We start from the raw sequence: 19,039 nt of genomic DNA, 5'->3' as shown, positions 1-19,039 counted from the left end.
AGACAGGAACGGAGAGAGATGAGAAGCATCAATCATCAGTTTTTCGTTGCGACACCTTAGTTGTTCATTGATTGCTTTCTCATATGTGCCTTGACCGCAGGCCTTCAGCAGACCGAGTAACCCCTTGCTCGAGCCAGCGACCTTTGGTCCAAGCTGGTGAGCTTTTTGCTCAAGCCAGATGAGCCCACACTCAAGCTGGTGACCCCGGGATTCTTGAACGTGGGTCCTCGGCATCCCAGTCCGACGCTCTATCCACTGCGCCACCATCTGGTCAGGCAGTATTTTCATTCTTGATCATGCCAGATATGCATGCATGTACATTGCATGACTGAACATGTACATTCATTTTCATATTTGTCAATTCCCCAGGATCTCTGCCACCACCATAGTTCACATGCTGGAATCCTTCTTCTCTCTTCCTTGCCAGCTGACTTCCCTTAGCAGCCTCCTTCCTCACGTCTGCCGGGGCCCTTCCACTGTTACCCCCAGACCAGAGGCTTTGGCAGCGCCATTGTGTTTATTCCTTAGTTCATTCACTTGTCAAATAGTCAAATAGTTGTTGAATATTTCTCTTTGTTTTCTTTCTTCATTTTTACTAGCACTTATCGCTAACTTAAGGTATTGTGTTTATTGATTAAGTTGTCATTTTTGTCACCTCCTCCTGTGTTACACTTGGTCACTGCTGCATTCCCATTGTCTAAAAACAGTGTCCCATATGTCCAGCACTCAAAACTTATTTGAACAAAAATGAATGCACAGATCTATGTAAGGTATTTAGAATTTTGTGAGCAAGATAAGTTTCACCTAATCATGTCTTTGCTTTAATCTGCCATTGGTTCTCTCTACGTCGGCCCTAGAGCAGTTGTTTCTTGATTACCTACGTGAGCCAGGCGCTGCCCCAGGTCCCTGGGATCCCGCAGTGAACCACGGGGACAGAGCTCCTTGCCTGATGGCGCTCGTACTCCACGTTGTCTATTTCCATCTCTGACTGGGTCATGTCACTCTCCTCTTGGAATGATCCCATTCCTCCTCATTTCTGCTCTCTAACTGCTGTGCTCTCTGCTGCCTCTAGTCACCTGCCCCCACCCCCAGAGCTAATAATGTCCCTCTGTGTTCTGTCATTGCACTGCAGACCGAGGCTCGAATCCGGGTTCTGTCAGTCACCAGCTGAAGGCATTGGGCAAGTGACATTGAGCTGAGTCTGTTTCTTCATCTGTACAATTGGGATGTGTAGCAGACACTGCTATTACTCTTCCATGGCCTCTGAGGTCCCCTCTATTTCCTGGCATAGCTGGTGTGTGTCACCTCCCGACAGCGAGCACCAGTGGCTCTTGGTTGGCGCTTCCTGAGCTTAGCCAGGTTGTTCGATCCCCTACCATGTGCTAGGCTCTCTGCTGACTTACATGTGCCTCTGTCCTCAGCAGCTTACGAGGTAGGTATCATGAGCCTTTATGTCTTCCTTCCTTTCGTCCTCTCTCCCTCCCTTCCTTCCTTTTTTCTTTCCTCCCTTCCTCCCTCCTTCCCTTCTTTCCTCCCTTCTCTTTCTTTCTTTCTTTCTTTGTAAATATTTATTTATTTTAGAGAGAGAAGAAGAGAGAGAGAAAAACAAAACAAAACAAAACATCAATTTGTTATTCCAGTTATTTGTGCATTCATTGGTTGATTCTTGCATGTACCTTGACCAGGAATCGAACCCGCAGCCGTGGTGTAACAGGATGAGACTCTAACCACCTGAGCTCCCGAGTCAGGGCTCAAAGAGCCTTTCTTAGCTTTGACTGGGTCCCCCCCCCCCCCCGAGCTGACCATGCGTGAGGAATTCTATGGACATGTTGAATCAGAAAATTGGTAGTGGATTAGAGATACAGGCAGGGAAAAGGGCCATGCAAAGGGTGCGTTATCAAGAAAAGTCCCACAGGGGATAAGTCGGACTTAATCCCACGAAACAGAGCACTGAAGGTAGTGTAGGACAGCCTCGTCCTAAACTGGGGAGAGGACACTGGAGTGTGTATACCCTGCGCCAGTCTGGCATTGGTCAAGTAGGTCATAAATTCCAGGCGTTCTTTTTCTCTGTCCTTCGTGACCAAATGTCCCCACCTGTGAAGGTGGTCATCATGAGACTTAGGGAAGAAACCTTCCACTTATTGTTAAGCACCTTACAAGTATTTTCTTGTTTAAGAAACAACCAAATAGCCTGACCTGTGGTAGTGCAGTGGGTAAAAGCGTCAACCTGGAAAGCTGAGGTTGCTGGTTCAAAACCCCAGGCTTTCCTAGTCAAGGCACATATGGGAGTTGATGCTTTCTGCTCCTCCCTCCCTTCTCTATCTGTCTCTGTCTCCTCTTTCTAAAATAAATAAATAAAATTTTTTTAAAAAAGGAAACAACCAAATAAAGCAAGAATGTGCTCATTTTACAGGGGAGGAATCAGAGCAGTGAAGGAACCTGCTTAAGGACACAGTAAAAGTTAACAGGCGACAGAGCCACAGTTCCACCTTAGCCCTGGCTGATGCCAGACATTCTGAGGTTTCTATGTCACCAAACCAAATAAATTCCTACTGAGCAATGGCAAGCAGGCCGGAGGCGCAGGAAAGGGGTGTGGTTATCAGGACAGAGGCGCAGGAGAGGGGTGGGGTTATCGGGACAGAGGCTCAGGAGAGGGGTGGGGTTATCGGGACAGGCTCAGGAGAGGGGTGGGGTTATCGGGACAGAGGCTCAGGAGAGGGGTGGGGTTATCGGGACAGGCTCAGGAGAGGGGTGGGGTTATCGGGACAGAGGCTCAGGAGAGGGGTGGGGTTATCGGGACAGGCTCAGGAGAGGGGTGGGGTTATCGGGACAGAGGCACAGGAGAGAGGTGGGGTTATCAGGACAGAGGCGCAGGAGAGGGGTGGGGTTATCAGGACAGAGGCTCAGGAGAGAGGTGGGGTTATCGGGACAGAGGCTCAGGAGAGGTGGGGTTATCGGGACAGAGGCGCAGGAGAGGGGTGGGGTTATCGGGACAGGCGCAGGAGAGGGGTGGGGTTATCGGGACGGAGGCGCAGGAGAGGGGTGGGGTTATCGGGACGGAGGCTCAGGAGAGGGGTGGGGTTATCGGGACGGAGGCTCAGGAGAGGGGTGGGGTTATCGGGACGGAGGCTCAGGAGAGGGGTGGGGTTATCGGGACAGAGGCTCAGGAGAGGGGTGGGGTTATCGGGACAGAGGCTCAGGAGAGGGGTGGGGTTATCGGGACAGAGGCTCAGGAGAGGGGTGGGGTTATCGGGACAGAGGCGCAGGAGAGGGGTGGGGTTATCGGGACAGAGGCTCAGGAGAGGGGTGGGGTTATCGGGACAGAGGCGCAGGAGAGGGGTGGGGTTATCGGGACAGAGGCTCAGGAGAGGGGTGGGGTTATCGGGACGGAGGCTCAGGAGAGGGGTGGGGTTATCGGGACAGAGGCGCAGGAGAGGGGTGGGGTTATCGGGACAGGCTCAGGAGAGGGGTGGGGTTATCGGGACAGAGGCGCAGGAGAGGGGTGGGGTTATCGGGACAGAGGCTCAGGAGAGGGGTGGGGTTATCGGGACAGAGGCTCAGGAGAGGGGTGGGGTTATCGGGACAGAGGCTCAGGAGAGGGGTGGGGTTATCGGGACAGGCTCAGGAGAGGGGTGGGGTTATCGGGACAGAGGCGCAGGAGAGGGGTGGGGTTATCGGGACAGAGGCTCAGGAGAGGGGTGGGGTTATCGGGACAGAGGCTCAGGAGAGGGGTGGGGTTATCGGGACGGAGGCTCAGGAGAGGGGTGGGGTTATCGGGACAGAGGCTCAGGAGAGGGGTGGGGTTATCGGGACAGGCTCAGGAGAGGGGTGGGGTTATCGGGACAGAGGCTCAGGAGAGGGGTGGGGTTATCGGGACAGAGGCGCAGGAGAGGGGTGGGGTTATCGGGACAGAGGCGCAGGAGAGGGGTGGGGTTATCGGGACAGAGGCGCAGGAGAGGGGTGGGGTTATCGGGACAGAGGCACAGGAGAGGGGTGGGGTTATCGGGACAGAGGCGCAGGAGAGGGGTGGGGTTATCGGGACAGAGGCTCAGGAGAGGGGTGGGGTTATCGGGACAGGCTCAGGAGAGGGGTGGGGTTATCGGGACAGAGGCTCAGGAGAGGGGTGGGGTTATCGGGACAGAGGCACAGGAGAGGGGTGGGGTTATCGGGACAGAGGCTCAGGAGAGGGGTGGGGTTATCGGGACAGGCTCAGGAGAGGGGTGGGGTTATCGGGACAGAGGCTCAGGAGAGGGGTGGGGTTATCGGGACAGAGGCGCAGGAGAGGGGTGGGGTTATCGGGACAGAGGCGCAGGAGAGAGATGGGGTTATCGGGACAGAGGCTCAGGAGAGGGGTGGGGTTATCGGGACAGAGGCACAGGAGAGGGGTGGGGTTATCGGGACATCATCTTTTGAGGAGGGGAAGTTTGCTGTCCTGCGAGTTTCTGGAAGGAGTTGATATAAGAATAAATATTTATATTAATATGTGTTACACCCTTTAAAAAGTCACTTTCACATCATTTTCTTATTTTTCTTTTCATTATCTACCTTTCAACCTAAGTTGCCACAGCCCGCCAAAGAAAGAGAGAATCCAAGCCCAGGACAGTGACTTTCAAAACCCAAGGCTCTGGCTGCAGAGATGTGGCTCTGGATCAGGAGAGATTCTGGAAAGGGTGGGGTGGTTAATGGAAAGAATGGCGGTGTGACGTCCTGGCCGGATAGCTCGGCTGGTTCGAGCATCATCCTGAAGCACAGAGGTTGCTGGTTCGATCCCTGTTCAGGGCACATCCGGGAAGAGATCAATATTTCTGTCTCTCTCTTGCTCTCTCTAAAATCCATAAAACAAACATTAAAGGAAGAAGAAGAATGGCAGTGTGATGAGTTTATTTCTGGGGGGAAGTGGAGGTGAAGTGGAACGTAGCTTCTTGTGAATAAAATTTCCACAGGACAGATGGGTTCTGGGAGAAGGGAGAGGGGCCTTGGAGTGGTCCAACTCAGTGGGTGAATGATGGGGCAGGGACGGGCTTAGAGTTGGGAGCCCAGCTCCATGGCGGGCGCGGGAGACCCTGGTGGAGAGCGGAGACTGGGAATAAGTGGGGACCGAAGGGGAACCATGTCAGTGGGGACTCGGGAGGCTTAGAGAGAGGTGGAGCTGGGCTCCCATGTCTCTCATCCACTTCACGGTAGGACACTGGACGTTCCAGATTTCTCTGAAAATCATCGCTCCTACTGGTTCTCATTTCCTCCTGGATGTGCCACTTCTGAGCAAACCAAGAAACTTCAGGCAAGGCCCTGAATCCTGCCCTGCCTCTCTCACAGGACTGTGGCGGGGCTCCACCAACGCAGCGTGTGGGAATGCCCTGAAAACGGCCACGTGCTGAGCGTCTGTCTGGCCTTGCCGTGGGCTCTGCTGCGCAGTAAATTACAGGAGCGAGAAGGGGAAGGAGGGGCCCCGACCAGCACGTGGTCACCGGCTACCAGCAGTGTGGTCTTGGGCAGGTTGCTTCACCACTCTCCATCTCTGCTTCTCCAACTATATAAAGAGAATTCTAATAGCCACTGTGCAGGATCACTGGGAAAAAGAAATAAAATAAGGGATGGAAAAGACTCTACTGAGTGTCTAGACCAGTCGTGGGTGGGAGGGAGCCTGTGTTAGGAAAAGGTATTGTCCCAGTCTAGGGTTGGTAGTGGGTAGTCAGTATTAGATTTGGTATGCACTCACAGGAAGCGGCTCTTAAGGATGGTGATGGTTTGATAAACTGGGAACCCATCTCACTACTGACCCCTGGTGGCTACATCACAGGACACAAAGGATCCATTCACTTGTCACTTGAGGAGTGAAAATAACCAGACTCCTAGAGTTCTGGAATTGACAGTCATGACACTGTGGTCATCCAGTCACCAAAGAAGATATACAGATGGCACATAAGCATATGAAAATGGGCTCAACTGCATAGGTTATTAGGGAAATGCAAATTAAAACAATAGTGAGATACTACGGCTACTACTACTTATCAGAATGACTAAAATCCCAAACACTGACAACCGTCAAATGCTGCCGAGGTCGTGGGGCAACAGGAACTCTCACTCATTGCTGATGGGAATGCAAGATAGTGCAGCCACTTCGGAAGACAGTGTGGCAGTTTCTTACAAAACTAAGCAGACTCTGACTAGACAGTCCAGCAATTGTGCTCCTTGATATTTACCCAAAGGCGCTGAAAACTTCTGTCCCTCCAAAAACCTGCATTTGAATGTTTACAGCCATCTTTTTTGATAACTGCCAAAATGTGGAAGCAACTATATGTCCTTTGGTAGGTGAATAGATGAACAAACTGTGGTACAATGGCATATTAGTCAGCAATAAAAAGAAATGAGCTATCAAGCCACAAAAAGACCTGGAGAAACCTTAAATACATATATGTAACATGCAGGAAGTCAATCTAGGGAAGCCTCATACCATATGATTCCAACTGGAAGTTACTGTTGGATCTAGATTTGAGCATCTGAAACTTACTCAATTTGAGGGTCCTTTATAAGAAAAAAATGCAACATTACAAATCCAAAATTAGGTTAAAAGGAAATATTTCTTTAGCATGACAAATGAAATAATAAATTATAAGTTTGAAAATCTGAAAAATACCACAAACATCACAAAATTCTAAAACAGAATATGTACAGGGTGGGGCAAAAGTAGGTATATAGTTGTTCGCATGGAAAATAATACAATAATTAATAAATAATACAAGAATAAACTGTCTCATGTACTCACAACTGTAGACCTATTTTAGCCCACCCTGTAATTGGTAAATTATATTGTCTACAATATCTCTCTCTTTTTTTTTTTTTTTTTGTATTTTTCTGAAGCTGGAAACGGGGAGGCAGTCAGACAGACTGCATGCACCCGACCGGGATCCACCTGGCACGGCCACCAGGGGACGATGCTCTGTCCACCTGGGGCGTTGTTCTGTTGTGACCAGAGCCACTCTAGCGTCTAAGGCAGAGGCCATGGAGCCATCCTCAGTGCTCGGGCCATCTTTGCTCCAATGGAGCCTTGGCTGCGGGAGGGGAAGAGAGAGACAGAGAGGAAGGAGAGAGGGAGGGGTGGAGAAGCAGATGGGCGCTTCTCTTGTGTGCCCGGCCAGGAATTGAACCCGGGACTTCCGCATGCCAGGCCGACGCTCTACCACTTAACCAACCGGCCAGGGCCTACAATATCTTTATAAACATGTTCCCTATGTTTTCTGCTACATATAATAACAGTTAAATTTTTTTTTCTATAGAGAGAATGAAGAGGCAATTCAATCCTCCTTTCAGCATGGTTGATCAAAACTTTATTATTGATAATTTAGAAACATTTCTTTCAGCACCACAGCTCATGATAAGGACTGCATTGCAAATTTTTAAGATTCTTCTCAAGTACGAGAAAACCCGATCACACATCTTTCATTTGAGGGGTGAGACTTGAGGATCTGGTAATTAATCTTAAATATTATTTAAGTTGATAATACTCAATGCCTCGCTAATTGTTGGTGCCGCCATGGAATATTCTGAATTTTAGGTTAGGCCCTGCACTTTTGTTTCATGTTAGGTAAGTAGACACAGCAGGCAGAAGGACTATTACAGAAAGCCATTCCTGTACCATGGCAGTTAACAGTGACTTAATTATGTTCAGGACCGATTAGGCACCACATAAATATATCCTACTAAATCCAACCTAAGTGTATGCCTAGCTTCAAAGAACTTGACAATGGAAGGAAGGACTGAGATATTCCAGTACTCCGGTGTGGATAGATGGAGTTCAGAGCAGTTTTTCCCGTGACTTTTAGTATCATTGAAATTTTTAGATCTAAGAACATCTAAAAAGAAGTTATAAAAAAAGAAGAAAAAAGCCATAATTCACAAACTATACCAATGATCCCTGACGGTATAGTCTTCAGCTATAATTCACAAGACCACCATTATTGTTCCCACATAAGAATATTTATATTATATAAAATATTCATGAGCTCAAGTATATATATATATATATATATATATATATATATGATATAAAATTAGAATCATACTATATCTATCTGTATCTATATAATACAAATATACTCATTACCTTGTCATAGCTGGGAGAATGTTCTCATCTTTAATAGCATTCCAAGTAGCTTAAAGACTATATAATATACTATACTGTGGGTGTTTCATAAGTAATTGATTTATCCTTATAGTATTCGGCTTGGCCTTTAGATTATTAACATCTATTCACTGTTTCAATAATACTACCTGACTTCCCATTAAACTGAATGTAGCTCTGATTCATTCTAAAAGAAAATTTACTTTGAAATAGAATAGTGAAAGTGGAATGTGGAGTCAAGGAAGAGTCATTTTACAAACATGGGGATGATCTAGCAGTAAAGAGAAGACTGGCCCTGGCCGGTTGGCTCAGTGGTAGAGCGTCGGCCTAGCGTGTGGAGGACCCGGGTTCGATTCCCGGCCAGGGCACACAGGAGAAGCGCCCATTTGCTTCTCCACCCCTCCGCCGCGCCTTCCTCTCTGTCTCTCTCTTCCCCTCCCGCAGCCAAGGCTCCATTGGAGCAAAGATGGCCCGGGCGCTGGGGATGGCTCTGTGGCCTCTGCCCCAGGCGCTAGAGTGGCTCTGGTCGCAACATGGCGACGCCCAGGATGGGCAGAGCATCGCCCCCTGGTGGGCAGAGCGTCGCCCCATGGCGGGCGTGCCAGGTGGATCCCAGTCGGGCGCATGCGGGAGTCTGTCTGACTATCTCTCCCTGTTTCCAGCTTCAGAAAAAATGCAAAAATAAAAAAAATAAAAAAAATAAAAAAAAAAAGAGAAGACTGAACCATTGTTGACCTTAGTAAAAGCAGATGAGGACCATATCATACATTTTATTTTATTTCATTTTTTAGTTATTGATTGATTTTTTTAGAGGAGAGAGAGAAAGAGAGAGAGAGAGGGAGAGAGAGAAAGGCGGTAGAGAGTGGGAAGCATCCACTTGTAGAAGTTGCTTCTCATATGTGCCTCAACTGGGCAAGCTCAGGGTTTTCGAACCAATGACCTCAGCGTTCCAGGTTGATCCACTGCGCCACCACAGGTCAGACAGGACCATTACATTTTAATAGGGCATGATATGGATGCAGTGCAAGTAGGTTTAGGAAGATTTAGGAAATGAGGTGATTCTGTTCTAAATCTCAGTGAATCAAGACTTGATCAAAAAGGCCCTGGCCAGGTAGCTCAGTTGGTTAGTTGTCCTGACACGCCAATTTGATCCCCGGTCAGGGCGCATACAAGAATCAACCAATAAATGCATAAATAGGTGGAATAACAAATCAATGTTTCTGTTGCTCTCTCTCTTTACCTTTCTCTCTCTCTCTAAAATCAATCAATTAATTAAATTTAAAAGATCAAATTATAGTTTGTTTGCAATCTTCTATTTCCTTAACCAAATTTTATCTGTTTATTCAGACCTCCCCTGTAATATAGTTTGTTTAAATGGTGTCTTCTCAGTTTTGAAGCCCTGGCTAGAGACTGGTCAGTTCCTCTTTCTGAGTAGCCAGGTTGACACCACAACGACTTCTCATAATAGCTTCTCCTTTTCTAGGCCGCTATGCACCAGCCCCTCAGCATTATTCAAATTAGCCAATCAACAAACAGCACTCATGAAAACTAACTAACCCCACCCTGCTTACCATACATAAGCTGTCCCCTTCAGTGCCAGCTTGCTGTAACCCAGTCCTACCCTGTCCCTCCTGTGTGCCCCTGCCTGGCAGCCGTCTCTCATTTTAAGCTGTCTGTGACAGATTTGACACCACATCTTTGATGCTCTACCACCACTGCTATAGAGCTGAGTCTCAGATCCTCCTGTAGTCCTTGGGAGTTTATGGCTTCCAATGTCAGGTATACTGGTCCTTGAGAATTGGTTTGGTCAGGTGTGGTCTGGGGAATGGACTTCAACGTCTTTGGTGTTGAAATAAGGTTTGGTAACACCAGGGGGCGCTCTAGTCTCGTATCACTGTTTTCTTTCCGGAATGCCTTGTGCTCTGCTGAGTACCACTTAGGTTTGGGGGAGGGTGTCCCTGGGATATTTTATTTGGCCTGCTCCTGTTTAGTTAGATTTCAGAAACTCAGCCTAGTGGGAGATGGTGTCCATGAAAATGTCAGGAGTGTAGGTGTTAGTTCTGACTCTCTCTCTCTGGCGGTGTTTTCTTATTTCTCCTTCGATGAAATAGGCATTGCTGCAAGTCTGATCCTTTTTGGGGGTCAGGGCAGGGGTATTGTTTAGTTTTTGTGTTTTTTTTTTTGTATTTTTCTGAAGCTGGAAACGGGGAGAGACAGTCAGACAGACTCCCGCATGCGCCCGACCAGGATCCACCTGGCACGCCCGACCAGGATCCACCTGGCACGCCCGACCAGGATCCACCTGGCACGCTCTGCCTCTACCAGAGCCACTCTAGCACCTGGGGGGCAGAGGCCAAGGAGCCATCCCCAGCGCCCGGGCCATCTTTGCTCCAATGGAGCCTTGGCTGCAGGAGGGGAAGAGAGACAGAGAGGAAGGAGGGGGGGGTGGAGAAGCAAATGGGTGCTTCTCCTATGTGCCCTGGCCGGGAATTGAACCCGGGTCCGCACGCCAGTCCGACGCTCTACTGCTGAGCCAACCGGCCAGGGCCATTGTTTTTATTTTTTTATTTTTTATTTATTTTATTTTATTTATTTATTTATTTTTAAATGACAAGTTTCTGGGATTTCAGTTACTTCTTTATTTATTTATTTATTTATTCATTTTAGAGAGGAGAGAAGGAGAGAGAGAGAGACAGAGAGAGACATGGGGGAGAAGCTGGAAGCATCAACTCCCATATGTGCCTTGACCAGGCAAGCCCAGGGTTTCGAACCGGCGACCTCAGCATTTCCAGGTCGACGCTTTATCCACTGCGCCACCACAGGTCAGGCCTCTTGTTTAGTTTTAAAACCCTTACTGGAGGGATCACCTATTTAGTGTTTCTCCAGGACAGGAACGTTATTACTTTGCAAACCTGAATACTTACCTCTGAAACTTGGAAACCTGAAACCTGCTTTTAACCTGAACACTGACTCAGAAATTGAATGTGACCCACTGAGTCTAAGTCCAAATATTTCCTGGATTCCTAGTTATGGCTCAGGGCAACATGTCAGGCTCGGCTATTTCAAGAGAAGAAGTTAGCCCTGGCTAAATAGCTCAGTGGGTTAGAGCGTCGTCCCAATGCACGAAGGTTACAGGTTCGACCCTTGGTCAAGGCTCGTATAGGAAGAGAGCTGCTTCCACCTGTCTGTTTCTCTCTCTCCTTTCCTCTCTTTAAAAATCAAATAAGATAAAAAAAAAAAAACCCAAAAAACTCCAGGCACTATGATAAGTGCTTTACATTGCTCAGTAATCTTTCCACAATCCCCATGCATTATCACCCTTTTACGGGTGAGAAAATTGAGGTTCATGTAGCTAGAAAGTACTGGTACTGAGATCTAAACCCAGATGAAGCAGACCTCAAAGCAAGTGGTTCTCAACCAACACAGACAATGGAACTCATGTTTTCTCTCACCTGTGAACCGTGATGCCATCACATGGCAAGATCCAGTCATGGGAGCACTAACTGGCTTTGTGTGTGTGTGTGTGTGTGTGGTGACAGAGACAGAGAGAGTCAGAGAGAGGGAGAGATAGGGAAAGACAGACAGGAAGGGAGAGAGACTAGAAACATCAATTTTTCGTTGTGGCTCCTTAGTTGTTCAGTGATTGCTTTCTCATATGTGCCCTGATGGGGGGGGGGGCAGGGGGGGGCTACAACAGACCTACTGACCCCTTGCTGAAGCCAGCGACCTTGGGCTCAAGCTGGTGAGCTTTACTCAAACCAGATGAGCCCATGCTCAAGCTGGCAACCTCAGAGTCTCCAACCTGGGTCCTCCACATCCCAGTCCGACGCTCTATCCACTGCACCACCGCCTGGTCAGGCCACTAACTGGCTTTTAAGGGATCATCTCAGGACCCACACTGACCAATGATCACTTATGGTGATTTGGACGTCTGGGTATCACATGTTCTAAAGCCTTAACACTCCTCCCCCCTACTGCACCCCCCACTCTGGGCGGGGCCCATGGAGACTTAGGCAATGTGCTCAGGTGGGCGTGGCCAGGGCTTTGCCAGTGTATATGCTTTCAAACTTTTCGCACTATACCCCTCAACTGTCTAGCTTGTCCCTCAAAATCTATAATTCTGTGGTAGAACCTTCCTCAGGCTCCACATTTTAAAAAAATGTTTATTTTGCTTGATCTGCAGTGACATAGCAGATAAAGCATCAGCCTGGAATGCTGAGGTAGCCTATTCGAAACCCCGGGCTCGCCAGGTCAAAGTATGAGAAGCAATGACTACGAGTTGATGCTTCCTGCTCTTCCCCCCTCTTCTCTCTAATGTCAATAAATAAAATCTCTCAAAAATGTTTATTTTATAAATTACTCTGTGTAGTGTCACATACATTTGGGACATTTTCGTTCTATGCCTGCCTTCCATAGTTCATAATGACATTCGCATTGGCAAGCCACCAATAAGCATGGCAGTGAGGAACTGTGTTTAACCTGAACCCAAGCCCAGCATTGGCCAAACTTATTTGACCACAGATACCTATATATATATTTTTAGGATATCTATGAATCTGGCTCCATAGTTCACACTAAGGGAAACATTGGTCTAGTTCAGGGTCTATCAGTCTCAGCACTACTGACATTTGGGGGTGGATAACTCTTCATTGTGGGGTGCTCTCCTCTGCACTCTAGGATGTTGACAGCATTCCTGGCTTCTTTCCATTAGAAGCCAATAGCAAACCTCCACCCCCACCCCAAACAAAAATGTTTCCAGATACATTTTTCTTTTCTCTACTTGACCATCCTTTTTCTTAAGTATGTCTGACCTCTCCCTCTGACTGCCCCAGATCTCATTTGTTTAGAGAACATCACATACCTTGATTGCTTGCCACAACACATCCATGACTAGGAAATAACAAACAGCCCCTGATACAGAATATAAAGATTATTTCTACTGCAGATTGCCAGCCAAGAGGAAAGTTCTTAAATTAGAAACGCAGTGCCTGACCAGGCGGTGGTGCAGTGGATAGAGCATCGGACTGGGATGCAGAGGACCCAGGTTTGAAACCCCAAGGTCGCCAGCTTGGACGTGGACGCATCCAGCTTGATTGTGGGCTCACCAGCCACGAGCACAAGGTTGCTGGCTTGAACGTGGGATCATAGACATGACCCCATGGTCTCTGGTTTGAGCCCAAGGGTCAGTGGCTTGAAGCCCAAGGTCACCAGCTTGAGCCCAAGGTCACTGGCTTGAGCAAGGGGTTACTCACTCTGTTGTAGCCCCCTGGTCAAGGCACATATGAGAAAGCAATGAATGAACAACTACTAAGGTGCCACAACAAAGAATTGATGCTTCTCATCTCTTTCCTTCCTTCCATGTCTGTCCCTGTCTGTCCCTCTCTCCGTCTCTCTCTGTCTCTGCAACACACACACACACACACACACACACACACACACACAAAAGAAAGAAATGCAGCAAAGAAATTATTTTTTACAAGTTTCTCTTTTAAAAAATTTACTTCATTTTTCTCCTTTATCTAGCAGAGTAAGCTTTCAGTTTTGGGGAATGAGTGACTAAGAGTTACTAAGAGTCATTAAGAGTCATTTTCTGTTTCTATCAAAAAACCCACTTGGGTCTGCCCTAGGGTGGTGCAGTGGATGGAGAACATCGACCTGGAACACTGAGGTCGTCATTTGAAACCCTGGGCTGCCCGGTCAGGACACATACGAGAAGCAGCTATGAGTTGATGCTTCCCGCTCCTCCCCCTTCTAGCCTTTCTCTCTCTCTCTCTCTTCAAAATCAGTAAATACAATCTTTAAAAAAAAAAACCCACTTGTACTCAGCATAGATGAGTAAGAAACAGAGTTGGTGCTCACAGGAAGACACTCCTTCAAAGGCACCTTTCTTAGCGCGGCTTCTCGAGCAAGTCTGCTACTGCCTCACGGACCTTCCTCAGAGCCACTTTCAGAAATACCAGGTAAGTGGGGACGGATGGGGCCATGCCAGGGCTTCGGGCTGCGGGCTGATTTCTACACAGGTGTGAGGACCTCTGGAAACACTGAAAGCTGACCAGCCGCTCACTCCGTCCCATCACTAGAGCATCTTGGTCAGGCTAGTGCTCACATTTAGCGTTTGTCTTGAAGGTCACACGCGATCTACCGGGACCCCCATCCTCCGAGCCGTCCTCTGATGGGCACTCACTGATGCATCCATGTGGCCAGCCTAAGTCCACGTGCTCAGGATACACAGACAGTTTTCAGGAAACATATCAGCTTTGCCACTTCTTGCTTTTACTAAGACTCCCCAGTCACAAAAGACCACACCAATAAGGACGACAGAATACTTCCAAACATTTAGTGGCTGAGCTGACTTTTGTTTGTTCTCCTGATCACTTCCTAACTCATTGGCCTCTGGGATTTCTTTCATTTTTACTGGTAAAGTGGTGCAGAGAAAGACCAGAATTATTCTTCATTTAAATAGAATTACTATTCATTTAACACTTTTTTTTTTTATTTTTTGAGCCTCTGATCTTCAGCATCCGTTTGCAGGAGTAAACCAAAGTCTCCCTTGAGAAGCAGAGTTTAGGTGTTGGGGTGTGCGGTGGTGTGGGTGGGAGGTACGGCGCGGCTGTGGATTACCGACCGATGTCAAAGGGGTTTTGCTAAGAAACCTCGGGGTGCTGTTAAGAAGGAAGCAGGAGGAATGTGGTCAGTAATATTGCAGCGCCTGTGTATGGGGTCAGGTGAGTCCTGGAAATATAACGGGGGAGGGCACTCTATAAAGTACTTGGTTGTCTAATCACTACGCTGCACATCTAAAACGAATACAGAATAATATTGAATGTAAACTGTAATTGAAACACAAGAGAAGGAAGCAAGAGGAATTGGCCTTGAGTCGGGAAGCCCGCGTCCCTGAATTGCTGATTCACATGTTCACATGTGTGTAACTTTAAGATTTTAACCTCTGTCCCTGCCACCCTAGATAGGAAATGAGGGTAGCTGGGGAGGTAGAGATTGCAGCTCTGGCTCTGGAATCCCTTTTCTAGATCTGTCATACCAAGTTCTTGCTCTGATGGGATTTGGTGCACTGGATTGACTTTCATTTATGGTTTCGCTGATAAGACCAAAAAGTTCCCTCTGTTAGCCCAGCTAAGTACTGTCACCTTCCTTGGGAAGAGATTTGCTGCATTAGAGCCGAGCTGGCCCGGGACAGAGGCCAAGCCACCCAGGCCTGTCCCACCTGAGGTGATGCTCTAAACGTGAACGTTGGCAGTGGTCCACTTGTAACCAACTCTCAAGAGCTGATTTGTTAAACATTCAGGAATTTTGTGAGGCAGTTGGTAACTTGCCCTTTGCCATGGTGGGAGTATTTTGCACCATGGAAATCAGCAAAAACCATCAATCTGAGCCTCCCCTCACCCAGACCTGCTTTACCAGCATATCACTGGGACTCGGAGCCTGAAGAGCCAGTCCTGCACGTGGCTGTGTGGGCTTCAGAAGTCACTTAACCTCTCTGAATCTTTCAGGCATTATCTACACCAGGGGTCCCCAAACTACGGCCCCGCGGGCTGCATGCAGCCCCCTGAGGCCATTTATCCAGCCCGCCACACTTCCGGAAGGGGCACTTCTTTCATTGGTGGTCAGTGAGAGGAGCATAGTTCCCATTGAAATACTGGTCAGTTTGTTGATTTAACTTTACTTGTTCTTTATTTTAAATATTGTATTTGTTCCCATTTTGTTTTTTTACTTTAAAATAAGATATGTGCAGTGTGCATAGGGATTTGTTCAGTTTTTTTTTATAGTCCGGCCCTCCATTGGTCTGAGGGACAGTGAACTGGCTCCCTGTGTAAAAAGTTTGGGGACCCCTGATCTACACCATGGCTCAGGATGCTTGCTCGGCTTAGCGTCCCAGAGTTTTGTTGGACTGGTGGGGTGCTGGGGACAGGAGCATGGAAGTGGGGTTAAGTGGACAACACCAGTGAACCTGCTTTGAAATCTATAAAGCACAAAGCATGCAGAAGGAATTAGATCTTTTTTTTTGTAATAAAGGCCAGTGACCCACGTGGTTTCCTTTTAGCTTAATGATTACCTAAGCAATTATTGAACTTTTGGAGTTATAATCTAAAGGAGTAAACATGGGCAGATTTTTTTTTTAGATTTTTTATTTATTTATTCATTTTTAGAGAGAAAGAGAGAGAGAAAGGGGGGGAGGAGCAGGAAGCATCAACTCCCGTATGTGCCTTGACCAGGCAAGTGCAGGGTTTTGAACCAGCAACCTCAGCATTCCAGGTCAACGCTTTATCCACTGCGCCACCGCAGGTCAGGCAACATGGGCAGATTTTTAAATCTTCTTTTTTTTCCTGTTTCTATGTTGGGAAGGCCCTCGGGGCCGTGCTGTTGGGGATATCAGCTGTCCTTGTCCTTCTAGCAAGTGATTGCAGGTACCCCAGACTTTCTTTCAGAAATACCTCCATGAAAAATAGCTCCTTGGAAAGGAGGTTTCACGCTCCCACTTTACACAGGAGAGAACTGAAGCTCCCAGCAAAGGGGCAGGGACAGGGACGCAGCTGGAATTTGGAATCTGTCTTACGCCAGAGGGCAGGATTCTTTCATCTGTCCGCGCAGTCCCGTGCGGAACCGAGGCCTTCAAGTCGGGAAGGTTGGAAAGGGTGTGAAACCACCCGGGTACAGGATTATTAGGCAGCCGTGCTCCTGCATTCAGCACTGTGGTGACTTGGTTATTGTTCTCACAGAAATCTTGTTTGCTCCTCTCCTCAGCTTCTCCCAGTTGGCCTCAGACCTGCCTTGAGGTGCCTGTCCGTTTGAAAATGAACACCACGGATATAGCAGACACCACCGTGGGAGAAAACTACAACAGTTACTACAACTATGATTTTCCTGAGCCTTGCACCAAAGAAGGCATCAAAGCGTTTGGGCAGCTCTTCCTGCCCCCCATCTACTCCTTGGTCTTTCTGTTCGGTCTGCTGGGGAACTCCATGGTGGTCGTGGTCTTGTTCAAGTACAAGCGGCTCCGGTCCATGACTGACGTGTACCTGCTCAACCTGGCCATCTCGGACCTGCTCTTCGTCTTCTCCCTCCCTTTCTGGGGCTACTATGCGGCAGACCAGTGGGTTTTTGGACTCAGTCTCTGCAAGATTATTTCCTGGGTGTACCTGGTGGGCTTCTACAGCGGCATATTTTTTATCACACTGATGAGCATAGATAGATACCTGGCCATTGTGCACGCGGTGTTCTCCTTGAGAGCCAGGACGGTGACTTACGGGATCATCACCAGCGTGGCCACGTGGTCAGTGGCTGTATTTGTCTCTCTTCCGGGCCTTATATTCAGCACCTGTTACACAGAGAACAACCACACTTACTGCAAAGCCAAGTACTCGTTCAACGCCACCCAGTGGAAGGTTCTGACCTCCCTGGAGATCAACATTTTAGGGTTGGTGATCCCCTTAGGGATCATGCTGTTTTGCTACTCCATGATCATCAGGACCTTGCAGCACTGTAAAAACGAGAAGAGGAACAAGGCGGTGAGGATGATCTTCGCCGTGGTGGTGCTCTTCCTGGGGTTCTGGACTCCCTACAACGTGGTGCTCTTTCTGGAGACCCTGGTGCAGCTCGAGGTGCTCCAGCATTGCACCTTCGAGAGATACCTGGACCATGCCATGCAGGCCACAGAGACTCTGGCTTTCGTTCACTGCTGCCTGAATCCTGTCATCTACTTCTTCCTGGGGCAGAAATTTCGCAAGTACATCGTCCAGCTCTTCAAGAGCTGCCGGGGCGTTTTTGTGCTCTGCCAATCCTGCCGGCTCTTCCAGATGTACTCCGCTGACACCCCTTGCTCCAGCGCTCACCACACCCCCAGCTCCTCTTACACGCAGTCCACGGTGGACCACGACCTCCACGACGCCCTTTAAGAGAAGTGGAAAGGCAAAAAAAAAAACACAAAAAAACTCAGAGTCAATAAAGCTCTCCAAATTAAGAGCTTGCTTAAAATGGTCGTATCGGAAGAGTTCCCTGAGCAGGTGTCAGGAGGAAGAGCCAGCGCAGAGAGCGGGCGTCTCACCCTGCTGTCCGCTTTCCTCTCGCCGCGAACAAGGTCAACGCAGGCGTGAGTCCACTCGCACCAGACCAGCCTGCGCAGTCAGTAAGCCCGAGGAGAATTCTGAGCGGGGTTTCAAAGAGCTTAGAAATAATCCTGGAAGGGGAAGACCATTCCCTTCTAACCCGAGCCTTCTGAAGCGCTCCTGAGGGACCTGAAGAGAATTGACTGGTGGCGTCAACCGCTGCTTCTGGCTGTGAAAAACGAGCTCTTTAATTCATTTCTCGCTGTTGCGGAACAAGGTGGAAAACTTGGACGTGCTGCCCCCGTGTTTTTTTTTCTCAGACTCTATTTGAAGCTAGGTATAGTCCTTGAAGCCAGGTGTATGCAAGAAACGGAGAGTGGAGTAATGACCTTAGATCTCGATTCTTGGATTGTAAAGGATTGTTTTTGGAAGCCAACTTTTCATAATGGCTCAAAGTGTAAGGGTACAAAGGCATTGAGCATGGTCTGAATTGCAAACATGAAATTCAAGTGTTTTATTTCTATTGTAACTGATGACAATTCAAATTTTAAAAATAATACGTCGTCCCAGATACATTTATTTGAGGGTTTTTTTTTTACCTGTTTACAAACAGTGCCTTCAAAACTAAAAATAACAAGGACTACTAAAACATGGCAATGCTTCTTTTGCCCTCTGGAAGTGCCTCCCATCAAGGGAGACGAGAGTAATCAATGAAAAACTATTGTTGACAAGACTTAACTGTCAAAAATTATGAAATTGTAAAAAGTGTCATCCTCTCTTTCAAAACATTGGCCCTGGCTTTTAACTCGTGCGTGACTCAGAAATTCAGTCATTTCTTGTCAATCGAATCATGTAA

At 47.9% G+C, this 19,039-nt stretch overlaps 1 protein-coding gene across 1 annotated transcript; it reads left to right on the top strand.

Moving 5' to 3' along the window:
- Window positions 1–14,037: 14,037 nt before the first annotated feature.
- On the top strand, window positions 14,038–18,657 carry CCR4 (C-C motif chemokine receptor 4). Its single transcript, XM_066351052.1, has 2 exons — window positions 14,038–14,082; window positions 16,883–18,657. The coding sequence occupies exon 2, from the start codon at window positions 16,933–16,935 to the stop codon at window positions 18,031–18,033; it is 1,101 nt and encodes a 366-aa protein (XP_066207149.1). The 5' UTR covers window positions 14,038–14,082; window positions 16,883–16,932; the 3' UTR covers window positions 18,034–18,657.
- The last annotated feature ends 382 nt before the right edge of the window (window positions 18,658–19,039 follow it).

This window comes from Saccopteryx leptura, chromosome 10, assembly GCF_036850995.1.
Source record: "Saccopteryx leptura isolate mSacLep1 chromosome 10, mSacLep1_pri_phased_curated, whole genome shotgun sequence".
Taxonomy (NCBI): domain Eukaryota; kingdom Metazoa; phylum Chordata; class Mammalia; order Chiroptera; family Emballonuridae; genus Saccopteryx; species Saccopteryx leptura.
Note: the sequence above shows the minus strand (reverse complement) of the source record. Positions and strands in the feature narration are given on the sequence as shown.

What these genes read in the sequence shown, in the direction of transcription:
- CCR4 (XM_066351052.1), top strand. Translation starts at nt 16,933, where the DNA reads ATGAACACCACGGATATAGCAGACACCACCGTGGGAGAAAACTACAAC.